Raw genomic sequence first — 19249 nt, 5'->3', positions numbered from 1 at the left:
TCGAAGCCGCGTGACACAAAATACAATTTTTGTCTCTTTTGGGAAAGGGGTCTGTGGTCTTCATATTCCATGTGACGGACTTACCAAAGTTTGATGAGGAATACGGCACAGACTACACAATGCTACTACGAAGTGTAACTGAATGCATTCCTATGGAAGGAAAAGTTGGCAGCTACAGCAGGCTTATCTTCTAAGAGGTTGTGCAGCAGCTGGTCCACAGCTACAATGTCCCACATTCTCTCCGTACACACACGACAACACACAAGGAAATAACAATGAGGTAAGAAGAGCCTATACTGGAGAACAGGGCACAACAGGCCATAGAGCGGACTTTCTCCCACCTCAGGCTCGCTGACTGCCCGGCACCTCTCAGGTTCACACTTCCAGGACTTATTCCTTTACTTACAGACTATGTGAAGACGTTTCCGTCTGAGGAACTTACCGGCCTCCATCCTGCCCTGTCACCCAGGACCGGCGCAGCCTCGTCCACAACAACAGTAAACGCAATGCACTTTGGGAGATGTAGTCTATTGCTAGAATAGGTAGCCTGGACGTTGGGGAAGAAAATACTACAATTCCCATAACTCTTCGCGGTACTTTTCTTGCTCTTACGTCAGAGATTTGGAACTTGTTGATTGGCTGTATGTAGCAGGCGGCTTCTTTCCCTTTGTCAGCATGGAGGAGGTGAGAGTGTCTGATGTGGAGGTGTGTAACCTGGCGTACAGGGGACAGCTGGACGAGCTGAGGAGCAAGGTTCTAGCAGATAAGTCTTTGGCCACCAAAACAGACCAGGTAAGTTAATGGCAATAGCTTGTGTAGCTGTTGTGGGACTACTACTCTCAGCATGCTCTACACGTTTAGAAGGTGGAGACCATTATTACCTTGTCATGTAACTATAGTAACAGCCTCATGTAGGTGACCCGAGGACCTAGAGACCACCCTATGGCTTCATGTGTCAGGAGATGATGTGCCCACTTTTCCCCCTATGGTAATATAGCCAAGTGAGTATTATAAGGGCTCATACAGATGTACATAAGTCCTAATCTCATCACTCCAACCCCCGCTTTATATGCCCTATTGACCTTACGTGGGTCCGTGGCCTGGAAACCTCCCTCTATAGGCCTAACAAAGAGCAGCGGTCACGGACTCCGCGTGTAATACTACATTTCTACTGAAGCAGCTTCTGCAGGGGAAATGCATGGTGATGCCGTAGGCATAACTACTATCATTACCCATCCGACTGATTTTAGGTTGTGCCCACCAATGCCTTTCACCTGTACAAGATGTGCGGCCAAAAACTGCCTCGTAAAAGCAGCGTGGTAATGACTGCAGCGCGTCTATAGTACTAAAAATGATCTGTGCCGAGTGATAGAAATCGGATCCGTTGGTCAGATGTCGAACGCCGTTGTTTATGGGGTTAGTGGTAAAGCAAATTGTATAATTGACTATAGTCTGGGACAAATACATGCGTGGCAATACAAATGCACAACATTTCTGAAATTCTGCATTAAAAACTTATAATGGCCCAACTAAACGCAAACCAGACGGAATGCTGTGGTTAAGTGTGCCGTAAATTCTGCATCAATTGCCAACTTTTCACCAGCAAAGCACCATCACTCCCTGCCCCTTCATCATGGTGGGAACCACACATCTATACCTCATCCATTCACCTACTCTTAGGCCTTGTTTACAGTCACGGAAAATTTCTGCAACAAAATCTGCCGCGTGTGACTGCACCCTTAGGGAGGAGAAGAGTATGATATGTTGAGAGGCATTTTTCTCTAATAGGATATACAGTGACACCACCCCTTGAGAAGATCTGCTCATTCAGACTGAATTTTTCTGTGACCGATTTTAAAATCTACACCACAGGTCAATTTATTTGGGCAAAAATTCTTCGACTTGTAGATGAGATTACTCGATATCTCATTCACTTTGCTGGTACTGTATTATGCTGCGAATTTGCTCCTGGAAATTCCGTACAACAAATTCACACGTAATATGTATTGTATGCATGTGGCTTTATAGTCTATGGAAGCTGCCCACGCCATGAGCAGACCACGCCATGATCTGACCAAAGACCGCTTTTTAAACCCCTTTGAAAAGATTGCAAATTGGACTTACATGCGCTGTGAACCATCTTGATGCAGGAGCGTGCCGCATCACTGGACCAGGGAGAGCATAAGGAGACTTGCTAGGCACATCAGGAGAGAGAAGCTGCCAGCATCACTGGGGTAGAGCGAGCAGGAGGAGGAGCATTTCCAGCACCACGTAGCGTCATAGGAAAGGAAGCTGGAAGAATGAGAGGGGGGGCTGTGCTGGGTAGTAGGAATGAGAGGGCCGGGGCCATGCTGGGTACTAAGATTGAGTGGGGCCATGCTGGGTACTAAGAATGAGGGGGACCATGCTGGGTACTAGGAATGAGAGGGGGGCCATGCTGGGTACTAGGAATGAGAGGGGGGGAGTCCATGCTGGGTACTAGGAATGAGAGGGGGGGGGGGGAGTCCATGCTGGGTACTAGGAATGAGAAGGGGGGAGTCCATGCTGGGTACTAGGAATGAGAGGGGGGGAGTCCATGCTGGGTACTAGGAATGAGAGGGGGGGGGGAGTCCATGCTGGGTACTAGGAATGAGAGGGGGGGGGGTCCATGCTGGGTACTAGGAATGAGAGGGGGGGGGGAGTCCATGCTGGGTACTAGGAATGAGAAGGGGGGAGTCCATGCTGGGTACTAGGAATGAGAGGGGGGGGGAGTCCATGCTGGGTACTAGGAATGAGAGGGGACCATGCTGGGTACTAGGAATGAGAGGGGACCATGCTGGGTACTAGGAATGAGAGGGGGGCCATGCTGGGTACTAGGAATGAGAGGGGGGGGGAGTCCATGCTGGGTACTAGGAATGAGAAGGGGGGAGTCCATGCTGGGTACTAGGAATGAGAGGGGGGGGGAGTCCATGCTGGGTACTAGGAATGAGAGGGGGGGAGTCCATGCTGGGTACTAGGAATGAGAGGGGGGGGGGGGGAGTCCATGCTGGGTACTAGGAATGAGAGGGGGGGGGAGTCCATGCTGGGTACTAGGAATGAGAAGGGGGGAGTCCATGCTGGGTACTAGGAATGAGAAGGGGGGAGTCCATGCTGGGTACTAGGAATGAGAGGGGGGGGGGGGGGGAGTCCATGCTGGGTACTAGGAATGAGAGGGGGGGGGGAGTCCATGCTGGGTACTAGGAATGAGAGGGGGGGGGAGTCCATGCTGGGTACTAGGAATGAGAGGGGGGGGAGTCCATGCTGGGTACTAGGAATGAGAGGGGGGGGGTCCATGCTGGGTACTAGGAATGAGAGGGGGGGGGGGTCCATGCTGGGTACTAGGAATGAGAGGGGGGGGGAGTCCATGCTGGGTACTAGGAATGAGAGGGGGGGGAGTCCATGCTGGGTACTAGGAATGAGAGGGGGGGGGGGGGAGTCCATGCTGGGTACTAGGAATGAGAGGGGGGGGGGAGTCCATGCTGGGTACTAGGAATGAGAGGGGGGGGAGTCCATGCTGGGTACTAGGAATGAGAGGGGGGGGGTCCATGCTGGGTACTAGGAATGAGAGGGGGGGGGGGTCCATGCTGGGTACTAGGAATGAGAGGGGGGAGAGTCCATGCTGGGTACTAGGAATGAGAGGGGGGAGAGTCCATGCTGGGTACTAGGAATGAGAGGGGGGAGAGTCCATGCTGGGTACTAGGAATGAGAGGGGGGAGAGTCCATGCTGGGTACTAGGAATGAGAGGGGGGAGAGTCCATGCTGGGTACTAGGAATGAGAGGGGGGAGAGTCCATGCTGGGTACTAGGAATGAGAGGGGGGAGAGTCCATGCTGGGTACTAGGAATGAGAGGGGGGAGAGTCCATGCTGGGTACTAGGAATGAGAGGGGGGGGGGGGGAGTCCATGCTGGGTACTAGGAATGAGAGGGGCCCTTGATGTGTACTAGGAGTGAGGGGGGGTATTCTGTGTACTAGGAATAAGGGGGAATTGGGGTGCTCGGGACCTTCATTCTTGTGATCGGTGGAGGGCCCCCAGCGATTATACGTTTATAAATGTTGATCTTGGAATAACCCCTTAGTTGTCACTCAATATCAAATAAGTTTAACAGTTCCCGACCGATGGCTATGTTTTTACAGCCAGCGGTCAGGGTCTCTGAATTCCGCCTTATAGACAAATTACAGCGGCACTTCAGAGAGTGTGCATGCGCGATGGCGTGCACACAGCTCTGGCTGTTGCTAACAGCACTGGGCAGAGTATCGGGGACCAATCTGTTGGTCCCTGAACATGTGACCGATAGCAGAGACAACACGTGGGGAGGGTCGGCGTCTGACAACACCTGTGTGACGTTTCCCGCAAACGCCCCCTCCCCTGTAACGTCGCACAGGTGTCGTCAGACGCTGACCCTCCACATGTGTTGTCTCTGCTATCGGCGAAAGCCCTGGATCTAATCGGGAAGACTAAGACGGAATTCTAACCAGGACACTTCCAGGACTCTTTTCAAATGGGTGAAATATTTTGTACACATTTGGCAATTGTGATGGCTTTTGTTTTCGGTCAATTAAAATGGAAAAATATGCTCGGGAGGTTGACTTACGGTATAGAGTAAAAGCTCACTATTTAAATACCTCTCAGTATGAATTTACAGTACTGGGAACTGTTGCCGCTTGAACTCGAAAGGAACATCATTTGGAACGAGGGGAATGCGAGGAATAAAGACAACTTCGGCCTCATGCACACAAATGTATTTTTTTCCTCCCGTAAATACGAGTCCTTGGTCACACGTATTCGACCCGTATTTCACCCGTATTTACGGAGCCGTTTTCTCTGCACTAATTGGCAGCCCCTTCTCTCTATCAGTTCTGAATAGAGAGAAGGGGCAGCCCTTTCGGGCAGAGTTTCCGCAGCGATTGAAAGTAAAATAAAAGAAGTTCATATGTACCCTGGCCGTTGTCTTGGTGACGCGTCCCTCTTTTGACATCCAGTCCGACCTTGGATGACGCGGCAGTCCATGTGACCGCTGCAGCCTGTGATTGGCTGCAGCGGTGACATGGGGTGAAACGTCATCTCGGGAGGCCGGACTGGAGGAAGAAGCAGGTAAGCTAACTTTTAATACTATTAACTCCAGCAGTAGTCACTGTCCCGGGTGCTGAAAGAGTTACTGCCGATCAGTTAAATCTCAGCACCCTGGACAGTGACCATCCCCTGACGTCGCCTAGCAACGCTCCCATAATTACGGGTGCACACACGTAGCCACCCGTAATTACGGGAGCCCCATAGACTTCTATGGGCCTGCCCGTGCCGTAATTACGGCCTGAAATAGGCCATGTTCCATATTTTTCAATGGCACGGGCACCTTCCCCTAAGCAAACGGGAAGGTACCCGTGGCCAATAGAAGTCTATGGGTCTGTAATTACGGGCCGTGATTACGACCCGTGATTATGGGCGTGGCCTCGACTACGTGATCCATTTTAAACCAATGAAGATTGTAAAATTTTCTCTGTTCATTTAGCTGTGAAACAGCCTAGTCCTTAACCGGTTAAACATTTTATTTATTAACATCCTTACAAATCGTACAATTTAGTCATACATAGGCTTGTAAGTTCTGAATCAAGAGTAGCCAACATTGTCTTATGTGTCCAAACTTTTGACTGCTACTATATGCACTATATGAACAAACATATTGGGACACCTACAGGAGCTTTTATGACATCTCATTCTAAATCCAAAGACCTTAATATGGAGTTGGTCGTCCCCCGTCCCCCCCCCCCCCTCCCCCCATTGCAGATAAAACAGCTTCCACTCTTCTTGGAAGGCTTTCTGCAAGATTTCGGAGTGTGCCCATGGGAATTTTTGCCAATTTATCCAGATGAACATTTGTGAGGTCAGGCACTGATGTTAGACAAGAGGGTCTGTGCGGGACAATTTAAGTTCTTCCACATCAAGCTCACCCAACCATGTCTTTATGGACCTTGCATTGTGCACTGGGGCACAGTCATTCTGGTACATAAAAAATGGCCTTGCCCAAACTGTTCCCACAAAGTTTCAGTGGCTGGGGCTATTCGACGCTTGGCACTGTGCTCGGTGATGTAAGGCTGCCATTCAGCTGCTAGGCCTATGAAAACCCTCACCGTAAAGCTCCCGGCACACCGTTTTTGTGTGGCTGTTAATGCCAGAGGAGGTTTGGCGTCAGCTGAGTGTTGGTGATTTTTATGCACTTTGCACCTCGACACTCGGCGACCCTGCCCTGTAACTGTACGTGGCCTGTCACTTCGTGGCTGAGTTGCTGTGGTTCATAAACACTTCCACTATCCAATAAATACTATTTACAGTTGATTGTAAAATATCTAGGAGGGAAGTAATTTCATGCATCGCACATTTGGTGCATTGGTGACATCCTGTTACAGGACCACGCCGGGATTTAGTGAGCTCTTTAGAAGCCATTCTTTCACAAATGTTAGTAAAGGCGACTGCATGGCTGGGTGCTTTATTTAATACACCTGAGGCGGTGGGACAAAAGGAAACACTTGTATTCAATGTTTAAGAGGTGTCCTGATATTTTTGTCCATATTGTGCATGTGATGGATAGATATGAAAACAGGATTCTCCTCCTCTATATGTGCAGTGAATAGAAGACATGATAGCCGTTAGGCTCTGCTCACAGAAAACGGACAATTAGGGAGAGAACCTGCAGAGGGAAAAACTGCTAAAAAAAAAAGGTGCCGTATACCAGTCCTATAATGGCCAGAAATACTTATTCCTCACGTACACACCTATGACGGCTCATTCTGAAAAGTCACCGAAAAAGTTAGGTAAATTCTGCCCCTGTGCAGCCGTATGTAAGCATGGTGACGTAATCATATGACCACATCGTCAGCTAGCGCTACATCCATACATTCAATGATGACTCTTTATGGCAGAATAGGGCAGAATCTTTACATATTTTTAGGTAAAAAGAACTTCTATGGGGGTTTAATAGAGCACCTTGTGGGAAACATCTACAAAAACACTTTATAAAAATAACTGTTAAATATGTTTTATCTCTCTACCCTTACGCTGGTTTAGGATGACAGGACACCCCTACACTGGGCATGCTCTGCAGGGCAGACAGAAGTTGCTGACTATTTACTTCGACTAGGCGTACCTGTTGATGGCAAAGATGATGTAAGTTTGTGTTTTATATGTGCGTTTATACAGGAACACATGCCGCACAAAAACTAGACTGGAGATTGGTATTTAGAATAATTTAGAAAGATCCTCCATCAGTGAGATGAAGTCCTCCGTGCTGAGGACTAGTGGCACTCTTCCTCTTAAACCCCTTGATTCATTATCACGTAAGTGATAAGCGTCATAGGGAAGTATGCTCACAGGCTGAGCGCGCCCCATACGCTGTGGGTGTCCGCTGTCTTTTACACCTGACCCCCGGGACTAACGGCCGGGAACAGCACTGTTCCTGGCCGTTTAACCCTTAAATTGCTGCTATGAATGGTGACGGCAGCATCTGAAGCGTTGAAAAGAGGAGGGCGCTGGTGGTTGTCATGGCACATGAAGGCCCCCAGGACTGACTTTTGTCTGCCTCACTACTATTAACTTTATTAAACCTTTTTTTACACATTTTTAGTCCTCCTAGGGGACTTGAACCAGCGATCGTTAGATTTCTAGTAGAGTATACTGCAGTATTAATGTATTGCAGTGTATCGTCATTTTCAAAGGCATCTGTTAACCCCTTCCTGACATTTGACGTATCCATATGCCAAAGTCGGGTAGGGGAAGTATGTTACAGCCGACACCTCAGAGTAACTAGTGGCATCGCGCTCGAGCGCGATCCCGCTCATTAAATGCCGCGGTCAACAGAGACCGCAGCATTTAAATCGTTAGAGGGGGTCGTCCCCCTCTTTCTATCAGCTCATCGCACCCCCCCCCCCCCCCGCAATGCAATCGCGGGCGGGAAGGGGGGGGCGATGGTGGCTACACCTATTAATAGTTGCCTGTCAGAATCACAATATAATGCAATACATTAGTATTGCAGTATATCATGCAGTATATCATGCAAGCGATCTAACGATCGCTGGTTGAAGTCCTCTAGGGGGACTAATAAAAAAAGTAAAAATTAGTTAAATAAAGTTGTTTTGTGTAAAAAAAAAAAAACAACAAACATTTTACCCCTAGAGCATAATAAAAAAAAAGAAAGAAAATAAACCTAATTGGTATCGCTGCGTCCGTAAAAGTCTGAACTATTACAATATATCATTATTTAACCCACACGGTGAACGCCGTAAAAAAAAAAATTGTAAACGCCAGAATCTCTATTTTCCAGTACATCCCTCATGACCGCACTACAGGAGGTTGCCCTCTTGACCTCTGTAGGGACAGGAAGACAGAGAGGTTAAAAGGCCCCTCCCACCACCCACTTGCCAGTGTTCTTCCTGTCCCCACAAGGGTCAGGAGCAGAGAGCGTCGCTCCTGTATTAGTGCAGGAAAAAACTCGGGCAGGGGGCAAGATCGGGGGGTCCGTGCACTCCCCCTTCTCTTCCCCCTAAAGCCCAGGCTAACACCCCTCATACGACGGGTCCCTTAGCTCCCTCCCTAAGACACCTACCGGAGGAATCCTAGGCAGGGTTCTGGTAGTGTGTGGGGGCTGGGGTTTCCCAAGCAGGCTTCGGCCGGACCGCGGACCAGGCGGGGACCGGCAGCTCCATAGGCATGGACGCACCGGCAGGGATCCTCGCTGCACCGCATAGCAAGCCTTAGCGCCGGCTATGGCGGCTGCACTCCAGGTACACGCTGGACGAATAGCCGACCGGATATGACGTCGGGCTACTTCCGGTCCGCGGCCATCTTGGAAGGCGGGAAATTCAAAACGCCCGCATTTAAAGGGACACGCACAGGTATGTAGTTAGAGCTGATAACTCTAACTTGGATTTATTTTTTGTGGTTTGCATATTGCATTGCCTGTTACCTGTCGCGATATGGAACTTCCTCGTCCTGATGGAACTCCAGATATGTCCCAGGGTCACGTGAGTCTCACCCTTGGGGAAGGGTATGACCCCTTATGTATGTACACCATACTTTACCTACCTTCTGTTTTCTCTAGGAAAAAGATTTCTCTCAGAGACAAACTGATAAAAAGAAGGTTAAAAAATGTGCGACTTGTGCAAAAAAATTGCCAGAGTCCCATAAAAAACAATTGTGTCAGGATTGTATTGCCAAAATACTAAAGGAGGAACAACCAACGTTCATGTCCGAACTTAGGACTATGATTCGTGAGGAAGTGGGTCAGTCAGTAGCCTCCCTCGCCACTCCGCAAGAAACTCCCTCACACTCCCGGGCAAAAAGACCACGGATTGAAGTGGATCAAAAATATCGGCCTCCTTCTCAGGGGTCGGACTCTGAACAGGAGTGCTATTACCTATCGGAAGATGAGTTAGAAGAAAGAGACGAACTCTTACCTTCAACTTCTTCCACTCAAGAGAAAAAATTTTTCTTCTCTTCCGAGATGTCTGATACCCTAATTCAAGCAATACGGGAAACTATGGATATTCCCGAAGTGGACCAACCACATACCATCCAGGATGAGATGTTTGGAGGTCTAACGGGAAAGAAAACAAGGGTTTTTCCGGTAAACGAAAATCTTAAAAGAATGGTGACAACTGAATGGGAAGATTCAGAAAAAAGGCTCTTCATTTCAAGAGATTTTAAGAACAGACTTCTCTTTGATCCAGAGGACACTAAGCCTTGGGATGAAATCCCAAAAGTAGATGTCCCAGTCGCCAGGGTTGCTAAAAAAACCGCAATCCCCTTTGAAGATTCCTCTCAGTTGAGGGACGCCATGGACCGAAAGGCAGATGGACTACTAAAAAGAGCGTGGGAATCTTCCTCGGCCTTGATCTCCACTAATATCGCGGCCACATCAGTAGCAAGAGCAATGTTCATATGGCTAAACCAGCTAGAGACCCATCTGATGATGAAGACATCACGACAAGAGCTACTAGAATCTCTACCTTTACTAAAAATGGCAACCGGATTCTTAGTAGACGCTTCAGCGGAATCTATTAGATTTGCTGCCAGGAATGGGGCTCTCTCAAATGCTGCTAGAAGAGCATTATGGCTCAAAATGTGGTCAGGAGATACTAAGTCCAAAAACAAGTTGTGTTCTATCCCATTTACAGGGTCTCTGATGTTCGGTCCTCTCCTTGATAACATACTGGAGAGTGCAACAGATAGAAAAAAGGGGTTTCCTGAAGAGAAACCAAAAAAAACCCCCTCAATTTGGAAGATTTCGCCAACAGAGGGATCCTACTTCACAGAACTACAGCGGGAAAGGGAAGTCCGGTCGCTGGAGTTACCCCAAAGGGAAAAGGGGTCGAGGATATCTCCTTAACCCAAATAATTCATTCCAGCCCTCAAAGCAATGACGCCAAGAGTGTGGGGGGAAGACTCCTACAATTTTATCCCGAATGGTCGAGAATAACCCAGAACCCCTGGGTTCTAAAGATAATAGAAGAAGGATACAAAATAGAATTTTCCTCCATTCCTCCAGAGAAATTCCTAATAACCCAGTACCAAGCAAAAGATCTTCATCAGGTACTTATCCAGGACGTCCAGAAATTACTCAGATTGAGAGCCATTTCCCCAGTTCCCCACAACGAGATATGCAAGGGCCACTATTCGAAAATCTTCTTGGTCAAAAAACCAGATGGTTCCTACAGGACAATAATCAACCTGAAGTTCCTAAACAAATGGGTGAATTATCGGAAATTCAAGATGGAGTCTATCAGATCGACTACTCCTCTAATAAGGGAAGAGGCATCAATGTGTACGATCGATTTAAAGGATGCGTATTATCACGTTCCTATCCACCCCGCGTACCAGAGATTCCTCAGATTCGCAATTCAGGACGGTCCTTCCATTCTCCACTTCCAGTTTGTCTGCCTCCCCTTCGGCCTTTCCTCCGCCCCCAGAATTTTTACAAAAATTATGGCAGAGATCATGGCATTCATAAGAAGTCAAGGTATAGTAATTATCCCATATCTAGACGACTTCTTGTTGACAGCAGATACTCCTGCTATCTTAGTCAGTCATCAGTCACAGGTTCTTTCCCTACTACAAAAATTGGGATGGATAATCAACTTTCAGAAGTCGAGTCTTCCTCCCCAGAAACAGAAGGTCTTCTTAGGAGTACTGCTAGACTCCTCCCTTCAACATTCCTTCCTCCCAAGAGAGAAACAAATACTCCTACTGGCAGAAGTAAGAAAATTTTGGGGGAAAGACGCCTGTTCCATAAGGGAATGTATGCGGATGTTGGGAATGATGACATCTTGCATCCAATCTATTCCATGGAGCCAATTTCACTCCAGACCCTTACAGAATCTGATCTTATCCCGGTGGGATCGAAAACAAAACTCCCTGAATTTAAAAATGCAAATTTCCGAGACTGTGAAATCATCTCTCCTGTGGTGGCTCTACACAAACAACATAGACAAGGGAGTCCCCTGGAGAACTTCTCCTTATGTAGTGATTACCACAGATGCCAGCAAACACGGCTGGGGGTCAGTAATCCAAGACCAACACTTTCAGGGCACATGGACTGGTCAAATGAAGATGATGTCTTCAAACTTCAAAGAACTAAGAGCTGTATGGGAGACACTTATAAGAGCTTCACCCACCATAAAAGGGAAGCATATAAGAATTTTATCGGACAACACGACAGCAGTGTCCTTTCTTCGCCATCAAGGGGGAACAAGACACACTCTTCTTCAGGGCCTCTCTGCACAAATTTTCAGTTGGGCAGAAGAAAACGTCCTATCAGTCACGGCAGTCCACCTAAAAGGCTCAGAGAACCTATCAGCAGATTTCCTGAGTCGGAAAAAAGTAGACCCAGGAGAATGGTCCCTAATCAAGGAGAATCTTCTCTCCCAGGGTCCCTTATTCTTCCAGGGAATAGAGACTCTGAAATTGTCAGCCTGGATCCTGAAAGGCAGATCTTGAGGAACCACGGTCTGTCAGACGAGGTAATTTCAACTATCTTATCAAGTCATAAAGAAGTTACCTCAAAAATCTATCAAAAGATTTGGAAGAAATTCTGTTCCTGGCATGGAATCCCAGGACCAGATCCCTTTTCTCCCAACATTGCAAAAATCCTAGATTTTTTACAATCGGGATTCAAAAAAGGACTTAGCCCTAGTACCTTAAAAGTGCAGATTTCAGCCTTAGGTAATTTTTTTAACACTCCTCTGGCTGAACATCGGTGGATCAGAAGATTCACCCAAGCGGTCTCTAAACTGAAACCTTCCCTAAAGAAATCAGTTCCTACCTGGGATTTGAATGTGGTGTTAACGACTCTTTGTGAGCCCCCCTTTGAGCCGCTCGACAAAATTAGTATGCATTTTTTAACTCTAAAAGCTGCATTCTTAGTCGCTATTACTTCAGCAAGAAGGATTGGAGAAATCCAATCTCTATCAATCATAGAACCGTACCTAAAAGTACAAGAGGATAAGATCATCCTAAAGCTGGATCCCTCATTTATTCCAAAGGTATCTACCGCTTTCCATAGAGAACAAGAAATAATTCTACCTTCCTTTTATCCAGATCCAAAAGACCAACAAGAAGAAAAATTCCATTGCCTGGATGTCAGGCGAACAATTCTTCAGTATCTGGATAGAACCTCCTCCTGGAGACGAGATAAAAATCTATTTGTCCTATTCGGGGGAAAGAATAGAGGAAAGAAAGCCTCAAAAGGCTCTCTAGCGAGATGGGTAAAAACCACCATACAAGAAGCCTACAAGTCCCAAGGACTATGTGCCCCACAAGGCATCAGAGCCCATTCAACAAGGGCAGTCTCGGCATCCTGGGCAGAAAGAAGAGAAGCCTCTATTGACCAAATCTGCAAAGCTGCCACTTGGTCAAGCCATCATACGTTTTACAAACATTATAGACTCGATGTGCTGTCCGATACGGATTTAAGTTTTGGACGGAAAGTCCTCCAATCCATAGTCCCGCCCTGAGCATTATAATCTGGTATTGCTCCTGTAGTGCTGTCATGAGGGATGTACTGGAAAATAGCAATTAGACCTACCGGTAATTGTATTTCCAGGAATCCATCATGACAGCACCATTATATTCCCTCCCTTATTGAATTCTGATTTGTGCATTTAACATGTCAGTTATTATCCCTAGAAATAAAATAGGGTTGCATCCATCCTGGTGTAGTAATTGAAAAACACTGGCAAGTGGGTGGTGGGAGGGGCCTTTTAACCTCTCTGTCTTCCTGTCCCTACAGAGGTCAAGAGGGCAACCTCCTGTAGTGCTGTCATGATGGATTCCTGGAAATACAATTACCGGTAGGTCTAATTGCTATTTTTTGGTCACCTAATCTCCCACAAAAAATGAAATAAAACGTGATCAAACCGTTGCATTTACACCAAAATGGTATTATTAAAAACTGCAGCTTACCCCGCAAAAAATAAGCCCTCATACTATTTAATCGACGGAAAAATAAAAAATTTGAGGCTCTCGGAATTTGGCGACACAAAATACATTTTCTTTTTTACACTTAGGTTTCTACTTGTAAAAGTAATAAAAAATAGAAAAAACTATATACATTTGGTATCGCCGTAGTCATATTGATCCAGAGAATAAAGTTAACATGTTGTTTTAATTGCACAGTGAATTCCGTAAAAACGGCATGCAAGAAAACATGGAGGAACTGCTGTTTTTTTTTTTCATTTTCTACCCCACGAATAATTTTTTCCCGTTTTTCCCTGTCTCACATTCTTCTTCTCTTCTGTTCCGCCGCGGCGGAGCTGTGTGTGTAGGTGCGCACTTGCTCTCCAGCTCTTGAGACATTGAAGGAAAGACTGTTCTCGCAAGAGAGATCACACCGCATAAGCAGTATCGCCACTATCAGTAGCTGATTGGACAGTGTCACAGCGATACTAACGCCTACATTCCATTTTCACGCCATTTTGACAGTTCAGGGGTGATTTACATATCGGCCGTCAAATATAACGGCACCTATATCTAAATAACGGAGGAGGATAGGAAAAAAAATGTAAAGTGCCCCAGGGTTTGTGCAGCAGTGCCTATTGCATGCTGCACATGTATGGGCAGGTGGAAGGTTCGCTTTAACAGAAGCCTATGAAAATGACGATATACTGCAATACATTAGTATTGCAATATATTGTACCAGCGATCTAACGATCGCTTGTTCAAAGTCCCCAAGGGGGACTAATAAAATGTGTAAAAACGTTAGTAGTGAAAAAAATATATATGTTAAGAGTTAAAAATAAACAAAAAACAATTTTTCCTCTAAAGTAATGTAAAAAATTAACAATTTGTATCGCTGCGTCCGTAAAAGTCTGAACTATTCCAATATATCATTATTTAACTCGCACTGTGAACGCCGTAAAAAAACAAAACATTTAAACCAGCAAAGTCTCAGTTTTCTTTTGAAATAGAGTGATCAAAAAGTTCTACGTACCAAAATATGGTACCAGTAAAAACGATGTGTGTGTGTGTATATATATATATATATTTATATTATTTTTTTAATTTTTTTATTTTTAAAGAGGCTCTGTCACCACATTATAAGTGCCCTATATTGTACATGATGTGATCGGCGCTGTAATGTAAATTACAGCAGTGTTTTTTATTTTTGACGGAGTTATGACCTATTTTAGCTTTATGCGAATGAGTTTCTTAATGGAAAACTGGGCGTGTTTTACTTTTTGACTAACTGGGCGTTGGAGAGAGGTGTATAAAGCTAAAATAGGTCATAATTCCGTCAAAAATGATTGTTTTTCTAAATCAAAAACACTGCTGTAATCTACATTACAGCGCCGATCACATCATGTACAATATAGGCCACTTATAATGTAGTGACAGAGCCTCTTTAAGTGATTAAACAAATGTCGTAGTCTGAAGAGCTCCCCAATGAAACTCTATTTTCATCCATTTCACATGGAGACCAATGTAAATGAAATGCACAGACTACAAACACATGATTGGAGGAGATTACAATATGTTTTATCAGAGGATGACCTGAAGTGTGCGCTCTTTCTCACTCCCAGGCAGGGTGGACTCCTCTTCACATTGCTTCTTCTGCAGGACGCACTGATATAGTTAGAGCCCTAATAGGGAAAAGGGCACAAATGAACGCGACCAATCAGAATGGCTGCACGCCTCTGCACTATGCTGCCTCCAAGAACAAGCTCGAGGTATTATGTGTTCTTCTTGTCAGACTCCCTGATCATTAACACGTTATTGATGTTCAGTTTTATTGAATGTATTTACTTTTTAAACTCTGCTTTAAATATCCGTCACAAATGTTTCATTTTTCTTATGATATTATAATAAACATTCCACAACTAAACAAAAATGTAATCCATTTGCAATATTTAACATTTTCTCGTTCAAGAAGGCTTGAGTTTTGGACTGAAGAATAAAACTATACAATAAAAAATAGAGATACTAACAACCTTTGACTGTTAAATATATGGATTTTTATTGCAATATACTTTATGGTGCTTAATGGCAGTTGGATTGGAATGAATGGGAGTTAATGGTCAGAAATGTGTCAGTAGGCTTCATGCCCACTTCAGTCTTTTTCTTCAGGGTGCTAGCCGTTTTTTCTGACGGCTAGCACCCTGACCCATTCATTTCAATGGGGCCATGCACACTTTAGTTTTTTTGACGGTCCCGTTGCTCCGTTCCGACAAAAGCATAGCATGTCCTACTTTGGTCCGAGATTCCATGACCGTGAGGCCCATGCAAGTCAACGGGGCCGTCAAAAAAACAATGCACATGTGGAAGGCATCTGTGTGCCGTCCGTGTGTGACTGAGCCGTTGCCTAGCAACGGCCGGGTGGGCAGAAGTACTTTAGAGATATTACACTAATCGGCAGCCACTTATCTCTATCCAGCACTGATAGAGAGAAGAGGCTGCTGCTAAAAATAAAAAGCAGTTCATACGTACCCCGGTCGATGTCTTGGTGACGAGTCCCTCTTCTTCCTCCAGTCCGACCTTCCTGTATGACGCAGCAGTCAATGTGGCCGCTGCAGCCTGTGATTGGCTGCAGAGGCAGTCACATGGGATGAAGTCATCCCTGGAGGCGGGCATTCTGACGTCATCCAGTCCGGTGTGACCGCCACTACAGCCTGTGATTGGCTGCAGCGGTGACATGGGATGAAACGTCATCCCAGGAGGCCGGACAGGAGGAAAATGCAGGGAGTTCTGGGTAAGTATGAACTGATTTTTTTTTTTTTATTTCATTAAAATTGTATTTTGCGAGTGCCGAGCATGGTCATTCTTCAGCGCTAGTCACTGTCCAGGGTGCTGAAAGAGTTACCGCCGATCAGTGCAGCCCATTAACTCTTTCAGCACTTTGTACAGTGACTAGCGTTGAACATCCCTGCTCTTTCAGCACCCTGGACAGTACCATGCTCCGAAACGGAAACACGGGAGAGCACACGGAAACCACACAGCCAACAAAACGGGCACACGGATCCGTCAATAATAGCCGCAAAAACGGTGAAGGAAGTGTGCACGAGGCCTTACAGTCTCTAGGATGTGAGAACGTACATTCTCCTTCTCGAGGGAGTGACGGAAGTTCTAGAAGTTGCCTTATCTGTGTGTAGAGTGCTGCTATCCTGCCTTATCTAGGACTCAAGCAGTACAGTCGAGTGGTCATCGGTCATTAAATTCCTAGAAAGCTGGCTCCTTGCGACCATTGTTGTAAAATAAAAAGTATACATAAACTTTTAAGCTACCACATTCTTCTGTGCATATTCTTTGTTTGAGATGCTGTATCTATAACCTCTCCTTGTCTACTTTTTGCAGATTGCAGTTTTGCTACTTGAAAATGGTGCCTCGCCGGATGCAAAGGACAAACTGGAGTCCACACCTCTGCATCGTGCTGCTTCCAAAGGCAACCTGAAGATTGTAGAAATCCTCCTAAAACATAAAGCATCAACGAACATACAAGACACTGAAGGGAATACAGCTCTGTAAGTAATATCACTGAACCTGTAATAATAGTAATGCTAATATCCTCCTGCAAGCAGTGTCACTTTCTTTGGCCTTTGAATAATGAAAGGTTCTACAATTTTCTTACATTGGAGAAATTCTATCAATGTATTTAAAACCGTTTGATGGTGTTGATAAATATGGCATTTGCAACGTTTTGAAGTGGGCCTTCAGTCGCTTCTGTTTTATCGAAATCTGAGTAGAAAGGCCTCATGCACACGAACGTAAAAACGCCTGTAATTACAGGCCCTTAGACTTCTATTGGCCACGGGTACCTTCCCGTATGCTTACGGCAAGGTGCCCGTGCCATGGAAAAATATAGTACATGTCCTATTTAAAAGCCATAATAACGGCACGGGATAGTCACTGTCCAGGGTGCTGAAAGAGTTAACTGATCGGCAGTAACTCTTTCAGCACCCGGGACAGTGACTACCGCTGGAGTTAATGGTATTAAAAGTTAACTTACCTGCTTCCTCCAGACCAGCTTCCCGGGATGACGTTTCATCCCATGTGACCGCTGCAGCCAATCACAGGCTGCAGCAGTCACATGGACTTCCGCGTCATCCAGGGAAGTCGGACTGGATGTCAAAAGAGGGACGCGTCACCAAGACAACGGTACGTATGAACTTCTTTTACTTTCAATCGCTGCGGAAACGCTGCCCCTTCTCTCTTTCAAGCACTGATAGAGAGAAGGGGCTGCCGATTAGTGCAGAGAAAACTGGTCCGTAAATACGGGTGGAATACTGGTGACACCGTACCCGTATTTACGGGTCCGTACATACTGGTGGAATATTGGTTGAATACGTGTGACAAAGGACCCGTATTTACGGCGGTATTTACGGGAGGAAAAAAATACGTTCGTGTGCATGAGGTCGGTGTTGGAAAATAATGCCTGGTCCAACTTGGCGTTGTTTTTTTTTGCCTATCGCAAATTCCTCAACCGGACACACCGGCGAAGACTCGCACTTATGATGCACCAGTTTTAATAAATCTCATACTTCTTGTCTCAATTCCTCACTATTTTCTATATCTGTTTGCTGTCAACGGATGGAAACATTCTAGTTCATTTTGAAAGCATGTCCTGCTCATATTTAGCTAGCACAGGTGCACAGTTCGTTACAAGAGAGAGCGCTTAGGCTAGGGCTGTGCACAAACTGCTTGTAATAAGTGTCTATGCACATGATGCTGTCAAATCACAGCAAAAAAAAATTAAAGATCTCGCTTGACTGGAGGAATTTTGCAGATCTGCATTTCTATAGACAGCGATTTGGGCTCATGCAGACGACTGAGCCATGTGCAATGAGCCTGTACAACAGTGCACAAGGCTGTACGGAGCTCAGTGCACCTATGAAATCCTCCAGTAAAGGCATACGGAGCTACGGTAGGTCCTCTGCTGTAGTTTTATTATGGCTCCATTCAAAACGTCACATCTAAATAAGAATCGTTTAAAACTTGCTGGTCAAAACCTTACTATGAACCGTTCTATAGATAATCCTATTTTCTCTCTTTCAGTCATCTTGCCTGTGATGAGGAGCGAACAGACGAAGCCAAGTTCTTGGTAGAAAATGGAGCAAGTATTTATATAGAAAATAAAGATGAGAAGACGCCACTACAAGTAGCTAGAGGAGGACTGGGTACATTGCTTAGAAGAATAGTGGAGGGCTAGTTATTTTTCTACAAATATAGAACATCACTAGATCCATAACTTGTAGATTTACCGTCACGTTGACCTACTCTGCGCTATATGTTCTCACTAGTTTGGACTATTTTTATAGGAACCTTCATTGACGGTATACACCAACAGCAAGTTCCATGCTTTTTTTTTATAGATCTGTGCCAGGTTCTTGGAACCTCCTTAATGGATGAAACATATATATTGTAAGCATTAGTATTCATTCACAAATAAATGCAAAAAGTAGTGGCTATTTTGATCGAAATTATTTGTCTAATTCTCTTAAAATATAATTATACTGATTCCACATATATGGAAAATAAGTGGCTGATTACGTTTCGGATAGATGCGTTCAATGCACTTGTTGTGAGATAAGTAAAGTGTAAGTAAGTGGAATGAGCGCTTGTACAGTGTACGATTGCATATTTATCGATTTCCAGGTATATTTCATTAATCAGATTTTCTCCTGTCATGAATAGGAGCAGTCCAGGGTACAGCGCTCAAACTCTCTATGGCTTCCTTGTCAAGACTGTTAACAGACA

At 45.5% G+C, this 19249-nt stretch overlaps 2 protein-coding genes across 2 annotated transcripts in view; one reads left to right on the top strand and one right to left on the bottom strand.

Moving 5' to 3' along the window:
• ATG4A (autophagy related 4A cysteine peptidase) overlaps positions 1–541 on the bottom strand; it is a 41649-nt gene extending 41108 nt beyond the window's left edge. The window contains exon 1 of the mRNA XM_075835800.1: positions 443–541. Coding sequence (XP_075691915.1) covers positions 443–452 — 10 coding nt within the window. The 5' untranslated portion in view covers positions 453–541. The remainder of the gene's footprint in view (positions 1–442) is intronic.
• Positions 542–631: 90 nt separating this feature from the next.
• PSMD10 (proteasome 26S subunit, non-ATPase 10) lies at positions 632–18960 on the top strand. The gene is made up of 5 exons (XM_075835801.1): positions 632–792; positions 7079–7177; positions 15082–15228; positions 16850–17016; positions 18548–18960. Exons 1-5 carry the CDS (start codon positions 676–678, stop codon positions 18699–18701), a joined length of 684 nt encoding a protein of 227 aa, XP_075691916.1. The 5' UTR covers positions 632–675; the 3' UTR covers positions 18702–18960.
• The last annotated feature ends 289 nt before the right edge of the window (positions 18961–19249 follow it).

This window comes from Rhinoderma darwinii, chromosome 8 (genome assembly GCF_050947455.1).
Source record: "Rhinoderma darwinii isolate aRhiDar2 chromosome 8, aRhiDar2.hap1, whole genome shotgun sequence".
Classification (NCBI taxonomy): Eukaryota; Metazoa; Chordata; class Amphibia; order Anura; family Rhinodermatidae; genus Rhinoderma; species Rhinoderma darwinii.
Note: the sequence above shows the minus strand (reverse complement) of the source record. Positions and strands in the feature narration are given on the sequence as shown.